Here is a 25,668-nt window from a genome sequence, read left to right on the forward strand (position 1 = left end):
TTCCAGGTGTGCTTCTCAGTTAGGATGTAACATCCATGTGCATTGCACAAAAACCGCACACTACTCCATGAGCAGGGCACACAGAACGGTGTTGGCTTCTCCGGCACTGCACTGCACGCCCATTGACCATTCCCACCCGCACTGCACTATACACACTGGCCCTTATAAGGACACTAGCTCTCTACTGGGTACGCGGCATACACCTGGCACACACATTGCCCCAATTCGCACCACCATTGTACACCACTTGCATTTGCACACCCGCTGCACATTCATTCCCTATCACTTGCATACCCGTGTGCTTGCACATGTGCACACCCGCTGGCCTCACTATCCATCCTCACCCCTCCAGCCCCAGCGGCCTTTGCACATACATTTGCACACGCACTGTGCACACCCACCGACTAGCCCACGTGCAGCCGCACGCTCATTCCCTCCTGAGGACAGTGCCCCAGACGTGCTCTGTTTAGTGTCGGCGGACAGCTGCTCCCCCGCCCTCGCCTTTACGGGCGGGCCCTCCCCTTTAAGGCCCGGCAGCCCCGGCGGCGCTGCTCGCTCGCGCTCGGTGTCTCGCGCTGGCCGGGCCCGGACGGGAGCGAGGCTGCGGCGGTTGCTATGGCGGAGTGGGCTCGCGCTGCCGGCCCCTTCTCGCGCTCGCCGCTGCTGGGGGCCGCGCTCGCGCTGGTCCTGCTGCTGCTGGGCGGCCCCGGGGGAGCCTGGGGTGAGTGCGGGGGGGGGCGGCGGCCCAGGAGCCCCCTCGTGGGGCGGCGGCCTCCCGCTGCGGGGGGGCTTGGTGCTTGTGAGGCCCCCCCCTGCTCTGGGGGGGGCCAGGATGGAGGGGTTGAGGGGCCCCCTTGCGCTCTGGGGGGGGCCAGGATGGGAGGGGTTGAGGGGCCCCCCTGCTCTCTGGGGGGGGCCAGGATGGGAGGGGTTGAGGGGCCCCCTTGCGCTCTGGGGGGGGCCAGGATGGGAGGGGTTGAGGGGCCCCCCTGCGCTCTGGGGGGGGGCCAGGATGGGAGGGGTTGAGGGGCCCCCCTGCGCTCTGGGGGGGGGCCAGGATGGGAGGGGTTGAGGGGCCCCCCTTGCGCTCTGGGGGGGGCCAGGATGGGAGGGGTTGAGGGGCCCCCTTGCGCTCTGGGGGGGGCCAGGATGGGAGGGGTTGAGGGGCCCCCTTGCGCTCTGGGGGGGGCCAGGATGGGAGGGGTTGAGGGGCCCCCCTTGCGCTCTGGGGGGGCCAGGATGGGAGGGGTTGAGGGGCCCCCCTTGCGTTCTGGGGGGGGCCAGGATGGGAGGGGTTGAGGGGCCCCCCTTGCGCTCTGGGGGGGGCCAGGATGGGAGGGGTTGAGGGGCCCCCCTTGCGCTCTGGGGGGGCCAGGATGGGGGGTTGAGGGGCCCCCTTGCTCTTTGGGGAGCTTTGGAGAGATGGGAGGAGCTGAAGGGCCCCCTGATTGGGGGCCATGCTCCAGGAAAGTGCAGGGATTTGGCAGGTTGGGGGCCTACCTACAGGGCACCTGAGGGCTGCCTGTCTGGAATGCGGGGGGCTCAGGAGCCTCCCCCCGTGCTGCAGGGAATGGGGTTACCTTCCTGTGCGGTGTCTGAGATATATTTGGGGATCTCTTTCCAGAGGGTAATTGAAGGAGCTGCAAGTGTCTCTTTTCTTTGAGGGGGTGCTGGGGTTTGGGGGAGGTATAAGTGAGGAGGGTCTCTGGGGGACAATGGGTAGGGGTGCCTGAGTCTGTTATTTCCTGGCAGGGAGGAATGGGGGGGATGTCTGGGAGGAAGGGATTGGGGCACCTTGGCTTAACTTCCATAGGTGGGATATGAGGTTGGGAAAGAGGCTAGGTGCGTACAGGTTTAGCTGAGGGGGGCCTTATTCTCATGGATGTAGGGTTAAGATGGTGCAGGTCTAGGAGGAGACTCTAGAAGGAACTGCTGTCTGAGAAGCTGGCAGGAGGCTGTGGGGGCTAGGTATGTGAAATCCCATTTTATCAGTTAACCGATTAAACATTGTTTAGGTGGTTAACTTTAAATGAGGCAGGGAGGGTGGTGGGGGGAGGCTGGCTGGAGTGGCCCCCTACTCCTGCTGCGGGGCTGGCTAGTCCACTGGTTAATTCTAATTGGTAAGCATCATGTTGTAAGGGTGATGTTTACCAATTAACCATTGGCATCCTAGAGGGGACTGAGCGTATTTTACAAAGGACATTTGGGGAGCCACATTGTCTAGGCAGGCAATAGGAAGTGTGTGTGTTCAACTGATCGACCTTCTGTATAGGTGTAGGTTCTGCTTTTTGTTGTGTGAGAGGCTTGGAATGCTTTTTTTTGTGTTTTGGGAACAATAGAAGGCAACTGAAGACTTATAGGAGAGGGGAGAGGGCTGTCTCCATTCCGGGTATGGGAAAATATTTACCAGAGGGCTCTCAGATTACCCTCTTTTAAAGAATAGGGAAATTTGGGGAGCTTTTCAGGGGGTGGGCTTTCTTGTTCTCAGTGGACAGATATTTGTGTATAGGCAACCCCTTCTACCACACATTGTAGGCTAGTGTCTCAAAACTGTATATCGCTGATCTATGGCATTTCTACAACTTCCATTCCATTGGTAGCCTTCCAGGACTGGTGCATGACTAGCGTGAGGGGTTCTGATATCTGGCAATACCCATGTTCCTCTAGAGCAGTGGTTCTCAAAGTGTAGTGTGCGGACCACCTTCCAGGGGGTTCATAACTCAAGCTCAGCCCCTCTCAATGCTCATCGTTGCCATGCAGCCACGAGGCCGCACCACCAGCTCTCGCTTCCATTCGGAGGGTACGCAGGGGTAGGGGAGAGTGAAAAAAGCCCCAGCCTTCCCTGCCAGACCCAGCTCACTGAATCTGCCTCTCTCTGCGAGCCAGATCTAGTGGGGAAGTTGGGGCTTTCTTCAGCTCCCCATCCCCTGCATGCCCTCTGTGTGGGATGCCGGAGCTGGTGCTGCAGCCTCGCGGCTGCACAGACGCCTCACGGCTGCTCAGACTCCCCGCTTCGTGGGGGCCGGCGGGTGGCTGAGCTCTCTCCCCATCCCGCTGGGAGAACCTCAGCGTGGTGAGACGCTGTCCAGAGGCTTTCCCTCTTTGCAAGGGGGCACAAAGCCAGGTAAGCGTCCCCCTTCAAGCCAGATCCCTGGATCCTAATCCCCCTCACTCACTCCCCACTAAGACCCTGCGTCCCCAGCTTGCTCCAACACCTCCCTCTTGGCCAAACACCTTCCCTCCAGCCTGCCCCTGCATCCTCCTCCCTGGCCAGACACCTGCATCCTCCCTTGCTCCTGCTCCCTCCCCCGGCCAGACACCCTACTCCCAGCCTATTTCTGTATCTTACCTATCACCTAGACCTCTCAACCTCACCTCCTCTTGTACCCCCATTTCGCTCCCAGATTCTGCACCCCCATTCCTATCCCACTCGTTGGCAGCCCTATCCTGCACACTGAGCCCCTCATTTTTATCCCCACCCCAGAACCTAAGGAGTCCATAAAATCCGCTAACTCCAGAACGCCAGAAAAGTAAATCTGGCCTATGGGAAACCCTGAACCTCGGTCCTCCCTGTCCTTTCCCCTTACCCTGAGAGGCTGGAGCACCAGAGGAGTGAAGTGTCTCAGTTGGGGGCCACATCAGTGAGGGTTGGGGAGGAGGTTTGGAGGAGATTTTGTTTCTTACTTGAGAAGTCCCCAACTGATTTTTCTGTGGGTCAGTGGCCCCTTAGTCCAAAAAAGGTTCCCCACCCCATCATAAATAAAACATGGAAACCTTCTGTGTTTACATAAATTAATATTTTACTTTATTTAAAATGAAGTTAGTTTATCAAACATGAGAGAGTTAAAATGCTTAATCTGTTTAATAATTTAAATTAAACCATTCTCCCTAGCTGCAGCACTAGCAAAATGGCTTGGGCGTAATTATATAATTGATGGTGAGTTTCCATTAGCAAATGGTGGTCCACGGAAAGATTTGCATTGAGCCAGGTGGTCCACTGGCCAAAAAGTTTTAGAACCACTGTTCTGGAGTCTGTGCAGTGTGTGTGGGGTGGTCTGATTGTTATGCAAATTAAGGCACGCAGCTTCTTCCTTTTTTTAGGAATTAAAATAAGCGGTTTTAATATTATGTCTTTTGAAGTATATTTTAAAATGGCTCCTCTCCAAATTCTCTAACTCCTGGGTACCAGCTCCCAGTAATTGTGGGAAGAAGAGTACCTTTATAGAGAAGACCAGATGCTTCTAAACCATTTTCAGTATTGCAACATTTGTAAACCTCCATTGTGGGGATGGAGGAAAGGAAACCTATTTTCACTTGTTGATTCTGTGCAGTTTTATCAGGTGTTACTGCTTCTTTTAACCTGTGGGAATTTTTTTACTTAGGGCCAAGTGCTGCTGCTTTGATTTAATAAACTGAAGCTTGTGCTGGTGAAAGGCATCAGCTTGAGTGAGCTGAAGTCTGATGCCTTCTATTTATTCATAGAGTTAGTAGAGTACTAGCTTTCTTGCCAATCTTCCTCTGCCCTGATTGCCTCTAAGCTGGAGGCAAAGGGTAGCATCATCTTCATGGCCCATTCAGTCCTTGGTCTCTGGAAAATTTCTTACAAGAATGTTAATAGGCATAGCGGCTTGTGTAATTTGAACAGATGTCCAGTGAGAATTGAGAGCCACAGCTAATTTTGCATATCAGATTGTAAGACTTGAGTATTTTCTGGCCCAGACTGTTTTTTGCCAACCAATGAGACAACAGATGATGATGTATTTAACATTTCTGATGAAATTGCTAATAATACAGACACAATTGGGTAGAGAATAGATACATTTAAAAAAAATCATAATGACTTAAAAATTTGCATCAGCTGCCCTCTTAGACCTTTGATGAATATCAAGGTAAGTTTCCCCTCTCAATACTGTTCTGAAATCTTCATTTTGTTTCTTCCATAAGGTTTGTGTGTGTATATAAAAATAAACAGGAAATGAATAATTGACTTCCTATGTCTTGTGGAAATTAAGCTGATAAGTAGCTTTGATATTGTGTGTTGTATAGCTGGCTAATGTCCCCCTTAAGCATCTTTTGTGTTTTCATTCACACTGTGTGAGAGGTGTCAATGCAGTATGGTCTTGTGGGCAGGGAAGAAAGAGGTCCTGGTGTTTGTGGAAGATGTGAACAAGCAACTAATTCTGTAGAAGAGCACAGAAGGTTGTAGGAGACAGGTTTTTCTGGGTGGAATAAGAAATGGCAGGGAGTGTAGAATCCGCTATTTGCATCTTAAGAAGCCATTATGTAAACTCCGTGTGCCTTAGCAAACAAGGTCTTCAGAAGCTTTCTGTTGCATCTTATGTGTTTTATTGCAAGTCAAATCATTTCTTTTTTCATTGTGCATTATAAAAAGACCCTAATTCACGTGGCATTTTGAAGATGTAAAGTGCTATATGCATTAGTAAATAAGACTTAAAAAGACTTCCTCCTTCTCTCTCCATGGTTATCATGATAGTGTAGTTATATATACGGGGGTTGTTTATTACCCCTTGTGCATTTTAGTGCTTTATTCAAAGGAAGCAATTTTCCACTGGTAAATTCTGTGACTAACACCTGCTTAAAATATGTATTTACCCAATTAAATCAGACCAGTTCTGAATGGCCCATAATTCATGTTTTATAATTCTCCAAAAAAGATTTTTCTAACTAGAAATTTAAAAACATTGTCCATCAGGCATTCGTGAACTCTTAAACTTTTTGGCTAGAAAACTCAAACTTTGTGTCTCTGGATGCACAATCTTTTGCCTGCAGTGGATGCACAGGAAACTACTGTCACGAAAGGAGTAAAATGAAACGTCAATTCTGTGACAGCAAACAAAGTTCACAGGGTGTCAGCTAGTGGGAATGGTTTGTGTGTGTGTCCAGGGAGTAGTTATCTGATTGAAACAAGATAATTAAGTTCTCTCTTTTTGTGTGTGTGCGTGCGTGCACGCACATTCCAGTGGAGTAAGCTGTGATGGGGGGAATTTCTTTGTTGAAACCCCCCACTAATAGTGAATATTGTAAGTCCGGTCATGGAGTGTGGGTAGTTGTGCAGTAGTAGGATGGCTCTCTGGATTTGTTTATTTTAGCAATAACCCTTTTTATTTAAACTCTTAAAACGCATGCTTGTTGACTAAGCTGCTGGGCCTGGCAACGGTAAACAACATTTTTAATAGCTCACATCAATAAATGTCACAGTTTGAGCCCAAAGAACTTTGTCAGTGACAGATCAACATCTTTGCTTTGCTATGGAATTGACTTTTGGAAGATGCTTTCTTAATTAAGGATGTGATAGTGTAAACGGTTAACTGATGAGCCTATATCAGGAGAAGGGGCAGGCAGGAACTGGTGCTCATGGGGAGCTGCCTGCCCACCCACCCAAGCTGCTGCCCCACCTGCACTGGCTCCTGCAGAGCCATCCTCTCCCCCATCCCACGTGTAAACCTTTAACTGTTGACAAATTCAGCGGTTACACATTTACCAAAATAAACTCATTTTAACATCCCTATGAATACTGAGGTACAGATTTGGGCTGTGTTAAACTTACTGCTCTCATAACAAAATTTTAAAATGTAAAATGAGTTAATAGGTGCTAAGGTTAGAACAGGAGGTGGTAACAAATCTAGCATTCATTTTTTGACTTGAAGAACAGCAATGATAGAGACATCAAGCTTTATTTTAATTAACATCACATGGATTCAAATAACAATGAATTTTAAAGAGGTGAATTGAAATAAGCCAGTTCCACTCAGAGGCTGTCACTTTGTATGATAGAGGTTGGTACTGAACAGTGACAGCTGCTCGCTGTAATGAAGAAAGTGTATGCCGACTGTATTTTTCGCCTGTATGTTTTCCATTCCATAGTATTGCTTTAATATCCAATTTAGCCTCTGTCCAAGTACTGTAACCACTTTCTGGAGCAGGAGTGGGCAATAATTTTGATGGCGGGGCACTCCAAGAATTTGGTCAGTAGTCAAGGGCCCTCACTCTTCTTAGGGTCTGGGATGGAGGTTGGGTACTGAAGGGAGCTTGTGGTCCAGGATCTGGGAGTGCGTACGGATGCAGGAGAGGATTCTGACCTGATGGAAGGGTGCAGTAAGGGTATAGGATCTGGGAGGGGATTGTGACCTGGGGCAGAAGTGCAGGAGAGGATGCAGGAATTTGACTAGGGGCAGGGAATCGGGGTACATGGAATGAATGCAAGAGCAGGAGTGCAGAGTGTTTGGATTATGTGGGATAGATGTGCAGGAGGGGAAACAGAGGGTTGGGGTGGAGACTGGTATGCCAGAGACAGATTGTAGCTAAGAGGTGCATCTCCCAGTTAGCAGCCCAGCAGTTCCCTCAACCAGCCAGGTTCCTTGCCTTCACACAAGGAGATCATGTGCTGTGGAGATCATGTGCTCCCCTGGTTGCTGAGAGTCCCAGGGGAGGGTACCACAAGTTGCCTGTCCTGCAAACAGGCAGTCCAGTGGGAGCTGTGAGGTTGTGCTGGGGACAGGGAACAGCGCATGAAGCCTCTTTTCCCCATGCTCCCGCAGTTTTGAGCAGCCTACAGGGGCAGGGCAGACAGCGAGGCCTGGCTGAGGCTCCTGCTGGGCCACGGGCCAGATCTGATGTGACTTCCTTATTTTGCCCTCCTGTTCTGGAGGGATATGCATTCAATTTATCTGTTGGCCCTTTTTATTTCTAACTTCATTAATCCTAGTATAACTTTAAGTTTCTACAACATTTTTTATATTATGAAAAAAATATTTCAGCATGAACTAATGCTTACAAAGAAAAATAAAATTAATAGCAATAGGAAAGCAGATTTAAGAAGCAACGTCAAGGGACAGCAGACATTTGGAGATAAGATTTGGAAGTAGTTGAAGAGCTGATGAGGTATCAAGATTTGGGAAGTCTGTTCCAAATGGTGGCAGTTACAGAAGAAAAGGGTCTTGCATCAGTATGGTCATGATTATGTAGTAGAACAGACACTCAGTTACTGGAGGAGTGAAGAGACACGGTCTGTGTGAAGTAGGCTAGAATGCATATCTGTTTTAAAAAAATATTTGTTTCAGAATTGAGTTTTAATGTGGAACAAGTGAGGTGGTTTGAAAATTGACAGTGGTGTGCTACTGTTTCTTAGCATGAGAGAGAGAGTGGGTAGTAGCATTCTTCACCTACCAAGCTTTGTAGAACTTGTACTTGACTGCCTGCTCTGGGCAAAGAGTTGCGGTGATCCGGATGAGAGTAGTCAGAATTATCCAGAACTAGCATGGATGTGAGCTTCATTTTTAGACTGAATTTTCTGTACTCTTTATATTTAAAACAACAACAAAGTCTTCTGCTTAATTGTTGTTTAACAAGGTCTGGCCAGCTCTGTGACAGACTGACCAGAATTTTGATCTGGAATAATTGTTTATTGATTTGAACACTGGGTTTTAGAAAAGTGTAGTCAATTTCACATTACATCAGTCTCGAGTATCCCTCGTACTTACGTTTTGAGAATGGAACCTTGATTGTGTCCTTGAACAACCAGTGTCATCCTGCCCCATGTATGACATACATGGGTGTGTTGCAATTTAAGCATTGGTATGGCAGATAAGAAAGATGGATTCTGTTTCTAGTCCTGCAGTAGACTCACTGACACATTGATTTTTGTGTCCCATTTTTGTTTCATTGCAGTGTATAGTGAAGGCCTGAAAAGCACTTTGAAGTAGGAATAAGACCCTCCGGAAAAGGGCACTTTTTCCGGAGGATCGGGGCCAGTGTAGACGCTCTTTTCCGGCTTTTTTAAAAGCCGGAAAAAAGCGGCGGACATTTTTATTTAAATGCCGCGGGGGATATTTAAATCCCCCGCGGATTTCCCTACGACGACTGGTGAAATTTACATGCCCCTTCCAGAAAAGGGGCCAGTGTAGACGTAGCCAAAGTGACTGAGGAGTCAGAGCAGCGTTCTTATCACATGAGATTTCTTGTGGCATTCACGGGGGTGCTGACCACAGTGGAACATCGCTTCTGGGCTCCGGAAACAAGCATTGAGAGGTGGGATCACGTCATCATGCAAGCTTGGGAAGATGAGCAGTGTTGGGATGAGGAAAGCCACTTTCATGGGACTGTGTGCTGAGCTTGCCCCCACCCTATGGCATAAGGACATTCAAAGGAGAGCTGCTCTGCCAGTGGAGAAGTGCTTAGCAATCACACTATGGATGCTGGCTACTCCAGATGGCCTTTGCTGGGTTGCCAAACATTTCTGAGTGGGAAAGTCCGTTGTTGGGCTTATGCTGATGGATGAGTGCAGAATCACCAGTTGCATCCTGCTCTGAAAGATCGTGACTGGGCAATGCGCATGAAATTGCAGATGGCTTTGCTTGGATGGGCTTTCCAAATTGTGGAGGAGCAATAGATGGTGCACACATTCCAATTCTGCACCTGTCCAACTAGCCTCCAACTACATTAACTGTGAGGGGTATTTCTCCATGGTCCTGCAGGCACTTGTGGATCATTGTGGGCATTTCCCAGACATTAACAGTCTGGTCTGGAAAGGTGCATGACGCACACCTGTTTTGGAGCATTGGCCTGTTCAGGAAACTGCAAGCAGGGATTTTCTGCATGGACCAGAATATCACCATGGGGGAAGTTGAAATGCTCATTGTTATACTTGGAGACCCTGCCAACTCCTTAATGCTGTGACTCATGAAACCATACATGGGGAAACCTTGACAGCATCAAGGAGTGGTTTAATAACAGACTGAGCAGGTGCAGAATGACACTGGAGTGTGCTTTTGGCTGTTTAAGGGCCCGCTGGCAATGTTTTTTGTATGGGTAGCTGCACTTGGACGGTGATCACATCCCTGTGGTTATCGCCACATGCTGTACCCTTCATAATATTTGTGACAGGAAGGGTGAAAGCTTCACTCAAGGTGGGATCGCTGAGGCATAGCGCCTGGAGACTGAGTTTGAACAGCCAAAGACCAGGGCTGGTAGAGGAGCACAGTGTGGGAACATAAGGACCGGGGATGCCTTGAGGCAGAAATTTGATAAACTTGTTACTATGCATGGGAGCCAAGTGGCTGCGTTGCTAGGGGGTTACTCTTCTTGGTCCGTGCACTGCACTTAGTGCTACAATGACCGTAGTTTTGCTGATGTACGCTTGCTTGCTTTCATGTAATGGAATAAAGATTTCTTTGAAACACATGAATTTCATTTATTAAACATAGTAAATGTAGGGTGAAGCATGAAACAAACATCTGCACTGTGAGAGGGAAGGAGGGAGGGGTTGGGGAGGCAGGAGGTGAGGCATGCCCCAATAATTACACAGGTTTTTATATGTCCGTGGTTTATATGCAGCCCCACCATCTGTGCTGTGGAAAGGGGCTGCAGTTCATCAGGGCTAAGCCCCATGTGGATTGGCGTTGAGTGGATCCACAGCCTGCAGGAGCCTGTGTGGGTAGAGATGTTAAACAGCACATAATTTGTTAATCATGTAATCAACAAAAAATGATGCAAAAATGGGGAAGGGGAAGCTCTGTTTGGGCATCTGTTGGGTGCACCACAATCCCCTACCACAAATCACAGCCCAAATCACTGCATCTGCTTATTGGTTAATCGTTTAATCAACCGTGCCATTGCACCCCTATTGTGCGGGAAGATGTGGAGTGCAGTGAGTGCCGCCCCGGGGACAGGGTGGTGCCCAAACTGCATTGGTGGGGTTTATTGGCTAAAGATTTGGGACACCTGCTTTGGGAGGGAGGGCTACTCCTCTGTCTGCAATGCTAGCAACGCCTCCAGCGTGCATTTTCAGTTGCTGCTCTGTAATACTTGGGAACCGCTGTGTGCTTTCCTTCCACTTTCCCTCCACTCCTGCAGTTGTTTTGTGTGTGTTGGGCATCTGCGTGTTTTGGGATGCCTTGCAAAAACTCCTCTCGAGTCTGTCTTGGCTGATTCCTGCCCTTCTCAGATGCTCTGCAGGAGTTGGAACTTCCTGAGAGATTGGCATTCCAAGGCCAGCTCTATCAAGGGCAAAATTGCAACATGTCACAGAAGGCCCATCGTTAATGCTAGGACACAGCACTGCCCCAACTGCTTTGAAACACTTCAACTGTCCACATACCTAGCACCACTTGTCCTGGAGTGAGCATGCATAGCCCCACAAGTGTGAGTTCACCACTAAGGGCACAAAGGGAAACCCCGAGGGCAGGAGAAAGGGTTGTGAAAACCTTTGCTGTGGGTGGAAGTGTCACTTCCTGCAGTTGCCACAGAATCCCTTGATGCAGCCAGGCTGCATGCTGGGAAGCAGCGGTTTTCATTTGCGCGTGTTTGTACTTGTGTTCTGGGGGGGTGGAGGGAGTAAAAGTTTTTTGTAATGGCTAGGGATGTTAAAATGCATTTATTTTTGGAAACCTGTAACCATCGAACTTTAAATTTACATGTGGGGGGGGAGGTGGGAGCTGGTACTCATGGGGCACCTTCTTTCCCCGCTCTGTGCTGCTGCTTCTGGCTCTGTGGGAGCTACTACACATGGAGAACTGGTTTAAAAACTGGTTTTCCCCCCGCAGATGCTGGCTCCAGAGGGAGACAGGTAACTGTTAGGATTAAGGCTCGTCAGTTAATTGTGTAAGTGGGCACGTGATCACATCCCTAGTAATGGCCACTCATTGCCACAGCTGTATTCACCTAGAAAACACTTTGCTGTGAGCAGGGAAGCAAAGGGGGATCTTTTACTTGAGTGCATGTTCTGGTCAGGACCATTTGTCGCTTGTCTTTGCTCAGCGGTAGTGCCCTTCTCTCCCTCTCCCCCCGCTCCCGCTCCCCCCAGTGATGGCACAGTGGCAAGGGAATGTGATCCTTGAGGGGTCAAATATCATGTTTGCTCTGCCACCGAATCTGAGGGAAAGGGTAGCACAGCCACTGCATGAAGCGTTCGATGAGGTCTGTGGCAGATTACTGAGACATAAGAGGTTGCATCAATGGTCTGTGTGCCACCTGACCGACCCTCTGTTGGTACCTGCATCACACTGAACCCAGCCTCTTTTATGTAATCCTCCCACACTCAGCAAGTTGCTTGAGTGCTTTCCCAACCACTTACCAGTAGAATCATCTGCTGCCTCTGAGGGCTGCGAGTGGCTCATGTGTTTGGCGGTACAAAACCGCTCCTGATTGCCAAGCTCTAAGGAAGCCAAATCCTCATGGTCCCTCTCCCCCTCAGCACTCTCAGCCACAACTTCCTCCTCCTGTCTTAATCTGAGGTGTCAGTAGGGGTCTTTGGAGTGGCAGCATGGCCATCTCCAAGAATATCATTCAAAACTCAAGTGCAGGTGTTGGTCACCTGAGCAGGGAAGTAGAATTCAAACAGATGACCAGAGGGACCAGAACAGGCATTGTGGGAAGAGTGCTGGAGGCTAGTCAGGCTACAGTACTACACCACACTGTCCACACTGGCACACCAGCACACTATCCAAGAGTGCAGCAAGCTCTGTGCTTCTCACAAATCACTAACTGCAGATCTAGTGCGAACTAAGTGATTTGCCAGTGTGGACGCTGTGAAAGTTACAGCACTGAGGGCTGATTTACTACACAGTAACTTACCAGTGTAGACTTGGCCTAGGAGACCTCTATGGGTCATCTAGTCCAGTCCCTTCACTGGTAGGGCTAGGCCATGCTTGCCAGGTGTTTCTCTATCCTGTTCTTGAAAACCTCTAGAGTGAGATTCCATAACCTCCCTAGATATTTTGTCCGGGTGCTGAAGCACTCTTTTATAGTCATCCATAATATCTAACCTAAATTTGTCTTGCTGTAATTTAAGTCCGCTACTACCTGTTCTATCTTCTGTGGATAAGAACAACTTATCACCCTCCTCTTTATAACAGCCTTTTATGTACTTGAATACTGTTATTGTGTCCCCCCCCTTCTGGGCACCACATTTCAAGGAAGATGTGGAGAAATTGCAGAAGGTCCAGGCAAAAGCAACAAGTATGATTAAAGGTCTAGAGAACATGACCTATGAAGGAAGACTAAAAGAATTGGGCTTGTTTAGTTTGGAAAAGAGAAGACAGAGGAGACATGATAGCAGTTTTCAGGTATCTAAAAGGGTATCACAAGGAGGATGGAGAAAAATTGTTCCCCTTGACCTCTGAGGATAGGACAAGAAGCAATGGGCTTAAACCGCAGCACAGGAGGTTTAGGTTGGACATTAGGAAAAACTTCTTAACTGTGGTTAAACACTGGAATAAGTTGCCTAGGGAGGTTGTGAAATCTCCATCTCTGGAGATATTTAAGAGCAGGTTAGATAGACATCCATCAGGGATGGTCTAGATAGTACTGGGTCCTGCCATGAGGGCAGGGGACTGGACTTGATGACCTCTCTAGGTCTCTTCCAGTTCTAGTGTTCTATGATTCCTCTTCTCCAGACTAAACAAGACAAGGTTTTTTTCATTCTTTCCTTGTAAGTCATGTTTTCTCAACTTTTAATCATTGTTCTTGCTCTCCTTTGGATTTTTTCCAGTTTGGACTTTCTCCAGTGTGTCCACAACTTTCCTAAAGTGTGGTACCCAGCGCAGCACACAGTTCTCCAGTTGAGGCTTTATCAATGCTGTGTAGAATGGGAGAATTCTTGTCTTGCTTACAACTTCCTGCTGATACACTCTAGAATGTTTGGGTTTTTTTGCAACAGTATTACATTGACTCACATTTAGTTTATCTCTAACCCTCAGATCCTTTTCTGCAATACTCCATCCTAGGCGGTCATTTCCCATTTTGCAATTCATTTTTTTCCTAGTGGTGGTATTTTTGTGTTTGTCCGTATTGAATTTCAACCTGTTTATTGCAGGCCTTTTTTCCCTATTTGCCAAGCTTAAGTTGAATTTTAATTCTATCCTCCCATGTGCTTGGAATCTTTCCTAGCAGGGGTTATCTGCCATCTTTTTATCCCAAGAGTGATTGTGGTGGTGGTGTTTCTGCATATATCTTTCAGTCCTCCTAAGAACATGAGCTGTTGCTCAGAGCCAATAGCTCTCGATTAAAATTCCTTTAATGAACCAAGAGATGCATAGGGAGGATTCCTTAACTCTTCTAAACCTTCCTGTTTGCATTGTTGATTAAGATTAAAAGTGCAATTAAAAAAAAAAAAGTAACGAGGAATGGAACTAGAGGAGCTCTTCCATCTCTCCAGTTGTCATGACCACCAGCATTCGGTTTCAGATGAAATCAATGTTACAGTAAAACTCCATTGGTCCGGCTTCAAATGCTCCGGCACTCCTGATGGTCTGGCACCATTGGGAACCCGGAAGTGCTCCGGGCAGCCGGACAATTGGAGCTGCTCTTGCGCCTGGCTTCCCCAATTAAGCCGCTGCTGAAACTGACCAGCAGCTGAAGCAGGGGAGCAGAGCAGCTGGGATGCTGCCGGGTTGGTCCCATAGCGCTGCCCTTCGGGGCTGCGGGACCAACCCAGCAGCACCTCAGCTACTCTTGGGGATGCCTGGGGCAAAGCAGCTGCAGTGCTGCCGGGTTGGTCCCGCAGCGACAGCACCCCAGCTGCTCTGCCCCAGGCGTCCCCGATTCAGCCGCTGCTGAAACTGACAAGCAGTAGCTGATTCCGGGAAGCCCGGGGCAGAGCCAGACTATCAGAAGGGGGGGCTATGAGGGGTCTGGGGTGGCATCCCCCAACCCCACCCCAGACCCCTCATAGCCCCCCCTTCCGATAGTCTGGCATATCTGATAATGCGGCACCCCCTGGGTCCTAAAGGTGCCAGATTATTGGAAGTTTACTGTAGTTCGTTTCAGCATAAGTACAGATCTGATATCTATTAGAATGAGAACAGAGCTTTCATTCTGAGGATCTGCAGCTTAATGTTAGACTTGTTTAAACAGCTACTTTAGGGTTGGGTTTGTCTTTGAGCAGAATGTCAAAAAAAGCATACTGAACAGAAATAAGAGTCCATTGGCAACTTCTGTAGCACCTTTCTTGCAAAACGCATCCCTAGACACTTTAGTGGAACTAAAGACACCAATTCATTTTGTCCAGTTAGTTTTCTGTAGCCTAGTCAATTCTTTTTAAAATAGTTTGTATATTTTTGTTCAGTAAAAGCTCTTTCTTCAGGGGAAAAAAAAGCTGTTAGTGAGAAATTTTCATTCGGTCATTTCTCCTTTTGATTTGTCCAAACATCCCAGCTGCTCTCATAATCTTACTATAAAAGGTGCTCATGTTCAGTTTTCAAGTACCTGTAGGGTTTTGAACACTATCCAAAGTGGAAGAATTGTTTTTTCTTTTAGAAATACTGGGTTTGGTTTCTGATTTTATTTATGTAAGAAGAACTTGAAATGTTAGAACTGCATGAATTGCCTTGTAATTCTGTTTCTGCGGGCATCCCTTAATTCCCCCATTTCCCTCTAGGCATCAATGCAGAGAGATTGCCAGTTGCCTTTTAACAGCATCTGAGCAGTTATTGCTGTAGTTCTAAGGCTATGTCAACACAAACACAGCAACCACTCCAGCCCTCCCCCTGCAGCAGCAGTATGCCTGCCACCATGTTCCTAGAACAGGGCAGAACAAAGAGCAAATCATTGGAATGTGTCTGTTCCCCCAAATGGAGCAGCTCACTCAGCTGTCAGATACTTCCCAGGAGCTGTGAAAGGGAAAGGGGCACATGCCTGCAGGGCAGCAGAGATCACAAAACACTGAGCACAGCCAAAAGGGCAAGCATTGTGGAATATTGGCAGAAGCAAGTTCTCTCAATAAAACAAACCTCCACACTGACTCTTTGGCGACAAAGAGTGGGGGGAGAGAGACAAAAGTCTCTCGCAGGACTAGAAGGCTTTTGTTGCCAAAAATGGGTGTTTTTCTCAACAAAAATTACATTGCAATGTAAACACTCTGTCTCAAAAAGGCACTTTTTTGGCAACAAAACATGCCCGTGTAGTTAATTCCTGAGTGTGTTCTCTTGCAAGTGTTCTACCTGGCCATTTTACTCTGTGCCCTGTATGTGAGTAGTGGACTTTTTCATAAAAGAGAAGAAGGGAGCTTTTTGGGTGAGACTTACTGGTTAAGGTTGACCAGTGGGAGCTGGAGCAGCTGGCAGGGACTGCTCTGTGACGGGGGCAGGGGGAGAGACTCCAGCACAGAGGCAGGTAGAAGGATCCACCCGCTTGCCCCACTATAATTGGTTAACCAGTTAAACGTGTTTCTGCCAATTAAACTAGCTTTTACATCCCTAATACTGACACAGTCTTGACCTGTTTAGCTTGTTAAATCTGTTCGTTTCCCCCCCTCCCCCAAGATTATATGATTGAGGGCTGTGAGTTCCCATCACAGCTCAGGAAGGTGACTGACATTGGAGTGTTGAAAGCGAAGTGTAGTCCAGTGTGGTCATTCTTTCACAATATTTGTAGTGTGAGGGAGAAAGTAAGACGTGGAGGAATTTGCTGTTGGGGGAAGGAGGGGTGGAGGGGGATTAACCACTGCGCTTCTTTATGTACTTTAAATGTTACTTCAGACTTTATGCTTTAAAAAAACATATCTGCAGCAGGTATGTACATGTTTCTGAATCCCTCCAGGGAGACAGGGAGAGTATTACGTACTATTAAACAGTTCCCATCCTTCTCCCTTGGTTAAATTCCCTTGGTTTCCTAGCATGGCAATGGCTACATTGGCTAGGGATTTGGCAGCAGATTTTCAGGCAGTTTGAGCGAGAAATGACAACAGCTGGGAGGCTAGGATGTGAGAATCTGACTGTGGAACTTGTTTGACTAAAGAATGAAGGAGCTCTTCATCGATATCAGAAACCAGAAATGTATTTAACCCGAGATAGTAACTGCTTTTGGAATTGACAGGCTCAGGGGAACATTAATGGGATGCAAAGCTCTTTGCCTCTTACCAGAATCGAGTCTTGGTTAGGCACAGCCATGTGTTAAGTCACTGAACAGTTGTCTGATGTTATGTGAAATGAGGTGGCGAGTCTGTCTGATATGTAGTGAAGGGATGCCTGTGTTACCCCTGGACACTAGTTTGTAATCAGTGCCCTTAAGTCTTGAGAACTCCTTCTCAAACCTAGTTTAGTTTCTCTTCAAACGCTGTCTTTTCCCCCACATACATTCTTCCTCCATCCAAGTTGGGTTTGGAACAGATTGGTGGGGAAGTATGCTTCGAAGCAGAACCTATTCTAAGGATTAACAGGTTTTGATATTCAGATAAATTCAACTAGAAAACTATTTCTGAACCTTGAACAAGGGAATGCTTAACAGACTCCATTTTCAGTCCCCTTATTAGCCACTAAGATAGAGGCCAAGACATTATGAATATATTGGTAGGTTAGCTGCCCTCTGAGACCCCCACCTTTCATGTTTTACACACCATTTACTATTTCTTAGCTGCTTTTTTTTTTTTTTAAGTACTGCATTAGGGGGTGGAAACTGGATTTGCCTAATTCACATTGGCAGACTCTACCATTCAGTGGCAACTATCTTCTGTAACTGAATGCATGTTGTTTGTTGCATGGCCTGGAAATTGACCAGATTATGGGGGTTGCTCTTTGTGTTACAGACATACAGGGAGAGAAGTGCAATCTATAATCCCCATTCCCCCCATTCCTTCTCCTCCCCCCCCCAAAAAAACCCCCTCCCAATACTCTGTTCCTCAGCTTTTCTTTCTGTCTGTAAATTTAGCAAATATTATTGGCCATTTTTAGAGCTGGTTCTGTCTCAAAGCTTAGGAAGACCAGTGTCCTAGCCCAAAGAGAAGAGTTTCCCTGCTCACAGATCTTTTTCCTTGTCCTGATTTCTGCAGCTTTGATCTGTTCATGCTCCAGATGCAATCAAGCAAACTTCACATGCAAAACAGATGGGGCTTGCATGGTCTCCATCTCTAACCTGGATGGTGTTGCACATCACATGCGGGCATGCATCCCTAAAAAAGAGCTTGTTCCTGCTGGAAAACCCTTCTACTGCCTGAAATCAGAAGGTCTGCGTAACACACATTGCTGCTTCTCTGATTACTGCAATGAAATTGACCTAACGGTGCCCAGTGGTGAGTAAAGAAATCCTCTTGTTTTGTTGGAGAGTACTGTCTAATAGAGTAGGGCTGGGAACCACAGCTCCTGAATCCTTTCCCCAGTTTTGACAAATTTGTCTTGTGAACATGGGCAGTTCCTTCATATCTACCTCCATTTCCTGCTCTGTAAAATGGAAGTAGTGGTGATCTACCTCATGGAAGGTTGTGAAGCTGTTTAAGATCGTCTGATGATAGGCAAAATATCAACTTACACCACTCAGTTTGTAGGGTGAGAAGAAGCTCTTGGTTTGTATTTTTCTCTGATCTGTCCTCTGTTTCACCCACCTTCAAATGTTTGCTGTGATCAAGATATCACATCTCCCATCACATCAGCACTGCCCCCTGCAGAAACTTTGAAAACAAGGCTTTCTCCTTGCTTCCACTTAGGCTTGGATAGCCTGTCTTTGCTTAGCACTCTAAGCCCAGAATGGTCTGAGGACAAGGAGCAAAATCCCCCTTGTGGCAGTGAGTTGTGCTGCAGCCTGCTCTTGATCTGATAGAATTGCTTCCTGTGGGACTGAAATTCCTGTTGTGGTCATGAGCACCAAGCATGGTTTTACAGTTGAGTAAAATGAGCATGATGCTTGAACTCTGAATGAGGCCTTTCCTTGAACGAGGGAGCTGGAAGAAATCTGACTTCAGTTGTATTTTTAAGGCCAGAAGGGACCACCCTATTGGCTAAACCGGGGTAGGTGATAAATGGCCCGTGGACCAGATGTGATTTGCCAGGTTTAGCCTCTGGCAGGCCGCCAGACACTGTATTTAGCTGTGCATCCACAGGTGCGGCTGTTGGCTGTGGTTCACCGTTCCTGGCCATGTAAACGGCGAACCGCAGCCAATGGGAGCTGCTAGCAGCCATACCTGTGGATAAACAGCTAAATAAAGTGTCTGGCGGCCTGCTGGGGCTAACCCTGGTGAACCATGTCTGGCTTGCGGACCATTTATTGCCCGCCCAGTCTAAGCTGACAGCCTGTAATGCTCAGCTGGTCACACTAAACCCAACAGCCCATTCTGTCAGAAGGTACATGCTGCTTAACCTCCCCCATTCCATGCATTTTCATGAACAGCAGAATAGTATCCTTATCCACCAAGGTAGGAAGTGAATTCTGTTTTGTCTTCATAATCAATTTGGTGAAGCAGTTTAAGCTGAAGACTCATTGGCTGTTACATGGATTGGACCTTCCTACTTCACTATTTTGTATTAAGTTGGCTTTGTTAATAGCTAGCATAATGCTTTAGCTGTAGTGCTATGCGAAGACAATGACCAGTTTATTTTGAGGGGAAGGAATGCTTTGTGTTAAGCTCAAATGATCTGGCCGACTAGGCAGTAGTGACTGTGCGAGGAGAGAGCAACACGTGCAGGCCTAGGGCAGAAAGCTAGGTTAATGCCAGATTTTGTCTCCTGGGCAGGAATAAAAAGGGAAATCAAGAGCACAGGCCCCCTAATAAATGCAACTGCCGTTCCTTATGTGAAGTGGAATCTGTGTTTCAGATGGAAGATGCATTGTAGCCTGGTCTTCTGAAACTATTTGGGTACAGTTGTGGGCTCCAAGATGGTAATTTAGGTTCTGAAGTGAGACTGTAGTGTAAACCCTAAACTGGGCACTCCACTGGGGTCATCAGCTGCTACTTGCTGTTCTAGTAATAGTGATCATGACCTTTCTCATCTGTTATTCCAACTTAGCCTATTTACTTCTGCTTTGCAATAGCTAGTGAATTAGCATTGCAGCTGGGAATGTCCTTTTCAAAGTCCTGAAACAGAGTTAAAGTAGTTTAAGCTCTAAGAGTAGGAATCGGGGACTCTTCCCTCCAGTATATAGAGAACATGAATAAAGGAATCAAAGGGTACGTCTAGACTACAGGCTTTTGTCGACAGATACTGTCGACAAAGCTTCTGTCGACAAAGAGCATCTACACTACATCCAGTTCTGTCAACAAATCAAGCCGCTTTGTCAACATGAGTGTAGACGCAAAGGACAGTGTAGATGCAAAAACACCTTCTGTTAACAGCACTCTGTCGACAAAAGACATTATTCCTCGTAAATGAGGCTTGCCGCCGTCATCAAAACTGCCGAGTTCTGTCGATGTTATGTTGACAGAACTCGGCGGTAGCATAGACACAGGTATAGTTTTGTCGACAAAAGTCCACTTTTGTCGACAAAACCCTGTAGTCTAGACACATCCACGCTGTGTTAAAATGTTTTTTTTCCTCCTCCCACTACAGGTCACGTGAAAGAGAATGAACCTCAGTCTGCTTGGGGCCCTGTGGAGTTGGTAGCAGTGATTGCAGGGCCTGTCTTCCTTGTGTTTGTCATCTTGATTGTAGTGGTTTTTGTCTTTCATCATCACCAACGAGTTTATCACAATCGTCAGCGGTTGGACATGGAAGATCCCTCTTGTGAAATGTGTCTGTCCAAGGATAAGACTCTGCAAGATCTAGTTTATGATCTCTCCACTTCTGGCTCCGGCTCAGGTATTAAGCTCCTGTTACTTTTCAGTAATAATAAATTACGTCCAATAGTAATGGAATTCTGTATTCTGAAGTGCTCATCACCATGGTATCTCAGCTCCAATATTAGCCCATTGGCTACATTTCCTTATCTGCAGTCTGAATGGTAAGGTCACTGGTGTTTGTTCTAAATTCAGCTGAACATCAGAGTGTGAAGCCAGTGGCTCAGGATCAGCACTTGGATACTTTGGGAACTGTAGGATGCATGAGAGATGTTGCACTCTATGTAAATGCTAAATGATTCAATTATGGTAAAGTCTCCTTTGTGGAGTTCAGTATATAAAAATCTAGATCCTAGGCAGGAAACAATTCCACATACCTGTAAATGCAACGTCAGCTACAGCAGTCCCTTTTGTTGTTGTTGAACTTGATACTTTACTGTGACTTGGTATACGATGCATCTGGTTCATGTGAATGGTTGAACACCGTGCAGCCCTGTGCAACAGTTTGAGACTTGAGATGTATATACAGTCGACCGTCTAGCCTGTAGATTACCCCTGCAACATAACTTATCTACGTAGGCATTTGACCAGGTTATAAGCATTAAATGCCGTGTCTCCTCTGCAAAATGCTTTGGGGTCTTTAATGACTAAAGCTTGTCAGGACAAGCTTTATGTTTTACCTGAAAGAATGCACCTACAGCAGCATAATAGCCCCCTAATACATGCTGGGGTGTTGCCTATTTTAGCACTGTCTCTTAGTCTTTAACCATCTTCACTTCTTATGTTTAGTCTCTAGATGTTTCTTAGAGAACCCTCCCCCTGCGAACATTGACTCTGCTCAGCATACAAGATCTGATGGGATCACAGCATAAGGTGCTAGGCCAGGTTTTGGCCCAAAGTTACTTGAAATAGCTGAAAAATTGCAGAACCCTTGTGGTGGTCCATTGAGATGTTTTAGCACTTAAGAAGTGTGTGATGTATTGATCTTCTTGTAGAGTGAAAGCAAGCCATTTAATTTTGTAGCTACTTGTGTGATTTTTTTGGTAATCTGCCACTGCTGATAAAAGACGTTCCGTGTTGGTCCTGTCATAGCAGATTGAGAGTAACTTTTGGTTAGAAATGTTATTTCTTAGTCCAGTGTGCGTGTTCTGCTCAGTGCTGCTCAGATAGTGTAGTGATGAATGCAGTAAAAGAACGTGTATGGAATAGTAATACTTCAGATCCAGTCAGAAAAACTGCTTGCATAACCTGGGGCAGGATGTTCTCCAAAACATCTGTCTACAGAATTTTGTTGACTCAGACTTTATTCAAATCCACAAAGAAGTGTTTGGAAGTGATCAGTCAGTTATAGTGAATGACTGACTGGCAATAGGGAGAAACCCGTAATAGTCTGATTCATATGTTGGAAATCTGATTCATTCATATGTGTGTGTGTGTGTGTGTGTGTGTGTGTGTATATATATATATATATATATATATATATATATATATATATATATATATATATATATATATATATATATATATATATATATATATATATATATATATAGTAGGCCAGTGTCTGAGTCTGTAACGCCGAAATGCTGGCTGTTGCTGAAATGGTGGCTGTTCCCTCTGGGTGGCCCATGCCGCATGGGGAGCGCGGGGCCCAAACGGCTGCTTGCGCCGCTTGCTCCCCCGTGGTGGCCCGGCTGAGCGGTGCAGAAGTCAGCCGAGTGCCCCGGCGGAAGGGGAAAGGAGGCAGGGTGGTGACGTACATGCCCAGGGGGTGGGGCCTGGCCATGTACGTCACCGCCTCGCGCCCCCCCCCCCCTCGCCTCCTGCTATGGCGCTCGGCTGATTTCTGTGCCGCTCAGCCAGGCCACTGCAGGGGAGCAAGTGGCGCAAGCAGCCGTTTGGGCTCCACGCTCCCCATGTAGCATGGGGAGTGCGGAGCCCAAATGGCCACTTGGGCTCCGCAGTCCCCTGACTGAGAGGCAGGAGGGGGAGGAGAAGAGAGAGGGAGGCAGGAGGCAGAGGAGAGCTGAGGGGGGGGGGGGCAGTAGGAGGAGGAAAAGAGAGAGAGCGATGGAGCGAGAGACCAGAGGCTCAGGAGAGAAGACCAATGTGGAGGAGAGACCTGAAAATCCCGTCTTATGACGGGCTAATTGTCTAGTGTTGGAATAAGGGACAAGGATGAGAGCATCTTCTCTCTTCCAATCACTGCTCCCAAATCAGTTCTAGAGAGAAGGAGGTGAAGTTTTTGGGTTGTGAAGATTTGTTCTTGAATACTTCCATCTCTGGCAGTGAGAGAGTTCTTGGGTACCACAAGGGTGGATCCTGCATTTTTCTTTGGACTGCTAAACACAATAAAATTAAATCAAACACAGACAACCCTCTGGATATTCTGTTCTAAACTCCATAGCATCTCTCAAGTGTCCCTCAAAGTTCTTCTTTCAATCTCTTGTCCACAGGTTTGCCGCTCTTTGTTCAACGAACTGTGGCTCGAACCATTGTCCTTCAGGAGATCATTGGCAAAGGTCGCTTTGGGGAAGTGTGGCGTGGCAGGTGGCGTGGAGGTGACGTAGCTGTGAAAATCTTTTCTTCGCGGGAAGAGCGCTCCTGGTTCAGGGAAGCAGAAATATACCAGACTGTCATGTTGCGACATGAGAACATCCTGGGGTTTATTGCTGCAGATAACAAAGGTAAAAATCCTGTCTCGATCTTCAGCATCAAAGCACCAGTGGTCATAAGTTCCTCAGCGATCCCATGTTCTAGTACAGGATCTACTTTTTTTTTTTAAATGAAACCGATAAAGAAAACCATCAGTATATTCATAAAGCATAACGATCATTTCTTCAAATTATAAAAAGAGCCAGCTATAATTAAAAACTATTAACACTGTCAGTGTGCCCTAGCTTGTGCCAAGCTGCCTGTGAGGTTTGAGCGTCAGAGCCGGCTTCCCGCTGTGGGGGAGGGATGGGGAGTGAGCTTTGTGGGCTGGCTCCAACTTGTGGGAGAAGTGGTGGCTCCATATGCTGCAGCTCCCCCTCCTCCAGGAACTGTTCATCTGGAGGCTTTTCCCACTGCTCCCATTGACTGGAATCACCCCTGCTCCCTCCTCAGTGGAAGCAGCACGGGGCAGTACCTGAGAGTAGTGAGAGGCACAGAGTCTAGGGGAGGCACTCTCCATCCCACTCCCTTCCAGATCCCATACTCTCATCCCCTCCCCACAGACCTCCCTTCAACCTGCTCCTACATCCAGTCACCCACCTAGTCTTCACACCCTTACCCACTCTTCCACCCATTTTGTCATCATGGGTGGTTGGCTGGTGGTCTGCAGACAGGTCTGCATTGAGCGAGGTAGGGGAGGTTGGTACGTTGGTAGGGCACGGATAGGGTCCAGAGTGACCTAGATAAATTGAAGGATTGGGCGAAAAGAATTCTAATGAGGTTCAACAAGGACAAGTGCAGAGTCCTGCACTTGGGACAGAAGAATCCCAAGCACTGCTACAGACTGGGGACCAACTCACTAAGTAGCAGTTCAGCAGAAATGACCTGGGGATGACAGTGGATGAGAAGCTGGATATGAGCCAGCAGGGTGCCCTTGTAGTCAAGAAGGCTAACGGCATATTAGGGTGCATTAGGAGGAGCATTGCCAGCAGATCTAGAGAAGTGATTATTCCCCTTTATTCGGCACTGGGGAGGCCACATCTGGAGTATTGAGTCCAGATCTGGCCCCCCCACTACAGAAAGGTTGTGAACACTTTGAAAAGGATCCAGCGGACGGCAACCAAAATGATTGGGGCCTGGAGCATATGACATATGAGGAGAGACTGAGGGATTTGGATCTGTGTAGTCTGCAGAAGAGTGAGGGGGGATTTGATAGCAGCTTTCAGTTTGCTGAAGGGAGGTTCCAGAGAGGATGGAGAGAGGCTGTTCTCCGTGACGGATGGCAGAACAAGGAGCAATGGTCTCCGGTTAGTGGGACAAAACCCTCCTGGGATGATTTAATTGGGATTGGTCCTGCTTTGGGCAGGGGGCTGGACTTGACCTGCTGAGGTCTCTTCCAGTCCTAGGATTCTATGAGGTGATCTGCAGGCCAAAAAGTTTGAGAACCTAGACGATCTAGATCAGGGGTCTCCAAACTGCGGCCCGCGAGGCCCTCTCATCTGGCCCGTGGAGACCTTTTTGTCTACGGAAACAATTTTGGCATCCAGGAAACAATTTCACCATTCACACTAATACAGGTGTTCATGTGTAGTGTATCAATGTGTTATTAAATAATAACTGAATAAAATAATATTAAATAAATAATTAAAAACAACATCCATGTTTTGATTGTTTTTTATTTGGACCTCAAGTGTGTAGTCGGCCCCCGAACTGCTGTTTGATAGTTAATGCGGCCCTCGGGCTGAAAAGTTTGGAGACCCCTGATCTAGATGATGCTTGGTCCTGCCGCGAGGACAGGAGACTGGACTTGATGACCTCAGTGTCCCTTCCAGTTACAGTATTCTGTGATTTTTAATGATAAACAAAATGCATTATAAATGCTGATGTTTTGCTGCTCTTTCCCCTTTTTCTCTTGCTACAGATAATGGGACATGGACTCAGCTGTGGCTTGTCTCCGATTACCATGAGCATGGCTCACTATTTGATTACCTCAACAGATACACAGTGACTATCGAGGGAACGATTAAACTGGCCCTGTCTGCTGCTAGTGGCTTGGCACATCTGCACATGGAGATTGTGGGGACCCAGGGTAAGAGGGTTCTAGAAAAGTATTATCAACATGAACTGGTCATTCTTTGGAAGAGACTTAAAGCAGGAAGACTAATATGGGGCGCTTATGATGCACAGGTGCCTTGTAGTCGGAGAGCTAGAATTTAATCATAAAATGAAAGTGGAAATATGCCTTAGATTGGGGGTCAGCAATCTACGGCCAGTTTTTCACTGCCACGTAAGCCTCCCCGCTGGATCCAGCGTGTGGGGAACACTAGGACCTCCCATCCCAGTTCCGCAACTGGGACAGGCTCACGCTAGCACGGTGCAGCAGCAACGGCCGACACAGACACAGAATGTAGGCACTTTGCTGCCAGGCAGCTGGGGATTTTTCAAGTCCCCACCGCCCACTGCAGCTGTCCCATCACCGCATGCTGCATGGCCTCCTCCCTTCCCTCGCAGGGCTA

At 47.4% G+C, this 25,668-nt stretch overlaps 1 protein-coding gene and 1 long non-coding RNA gene across 2 annotated transcripts in view; one reads left to right on the forward strand and one right to left on the reverse strand.

Moving 5' to 3' along the window:
* Positions 1-523: 523 nt before the first annotated feature.
* The window catches only part of ACVR1B (activin A receptor type 1B), a 32,767-nt gene continuing 7,622 nt past the window's right edge, over positions 524-25,668 (forward strand). The window contains exons 1-5 of the mRNA XM_075902034.2: positions 524-721; positions 17,783-18,022; positions 20,271-20,519; positions 22,954-23,184; positions 25,074-25,241. Of these exons, the coding sequence (XP_075758149.2) occupies positions 616-721; positions 17,783-18,022; positions 20,271-20,519; positions 22,954-23,184; positions 25,074-25,241 (994 nt within the window). The 5' untranslated portion in view covers positions 524-615. The remainder of the gene's footprint in view (positions 722-17,782; positions 18,023-20,270; positions 20,520-22,953; positions 23,185-25,073; positions 25,242-25,668) is intronic.
* LOC142818939 (uncharacterized) lies at positions 10,197-20,982 on the reverse strand. The gene is made up of 2 exons (XR_012896629.2): positions 20,875-20,982; positions 10,197-10,445 (listed from the first exon to the last, which is right to left on the reverse strand). It is a non-coding gene; the product is annotated as an uncharacterized LOC142818939 (long non-coding RNA).

Source organism: Pelodiscus sinensis, chromosome 31 (assembly GCF_052426305.1).
Source record: "Pelodiscus sinensis isolate ZL-2025 chromosome 31, ASM5242630v1, whole genome shotgun sequence".
Taxonomy (NCBI): Eukaryota; Metazoa; Chordata; order Testudines; family Trionychidae; genus Pelodiscus; species Pelodiscus sinensis.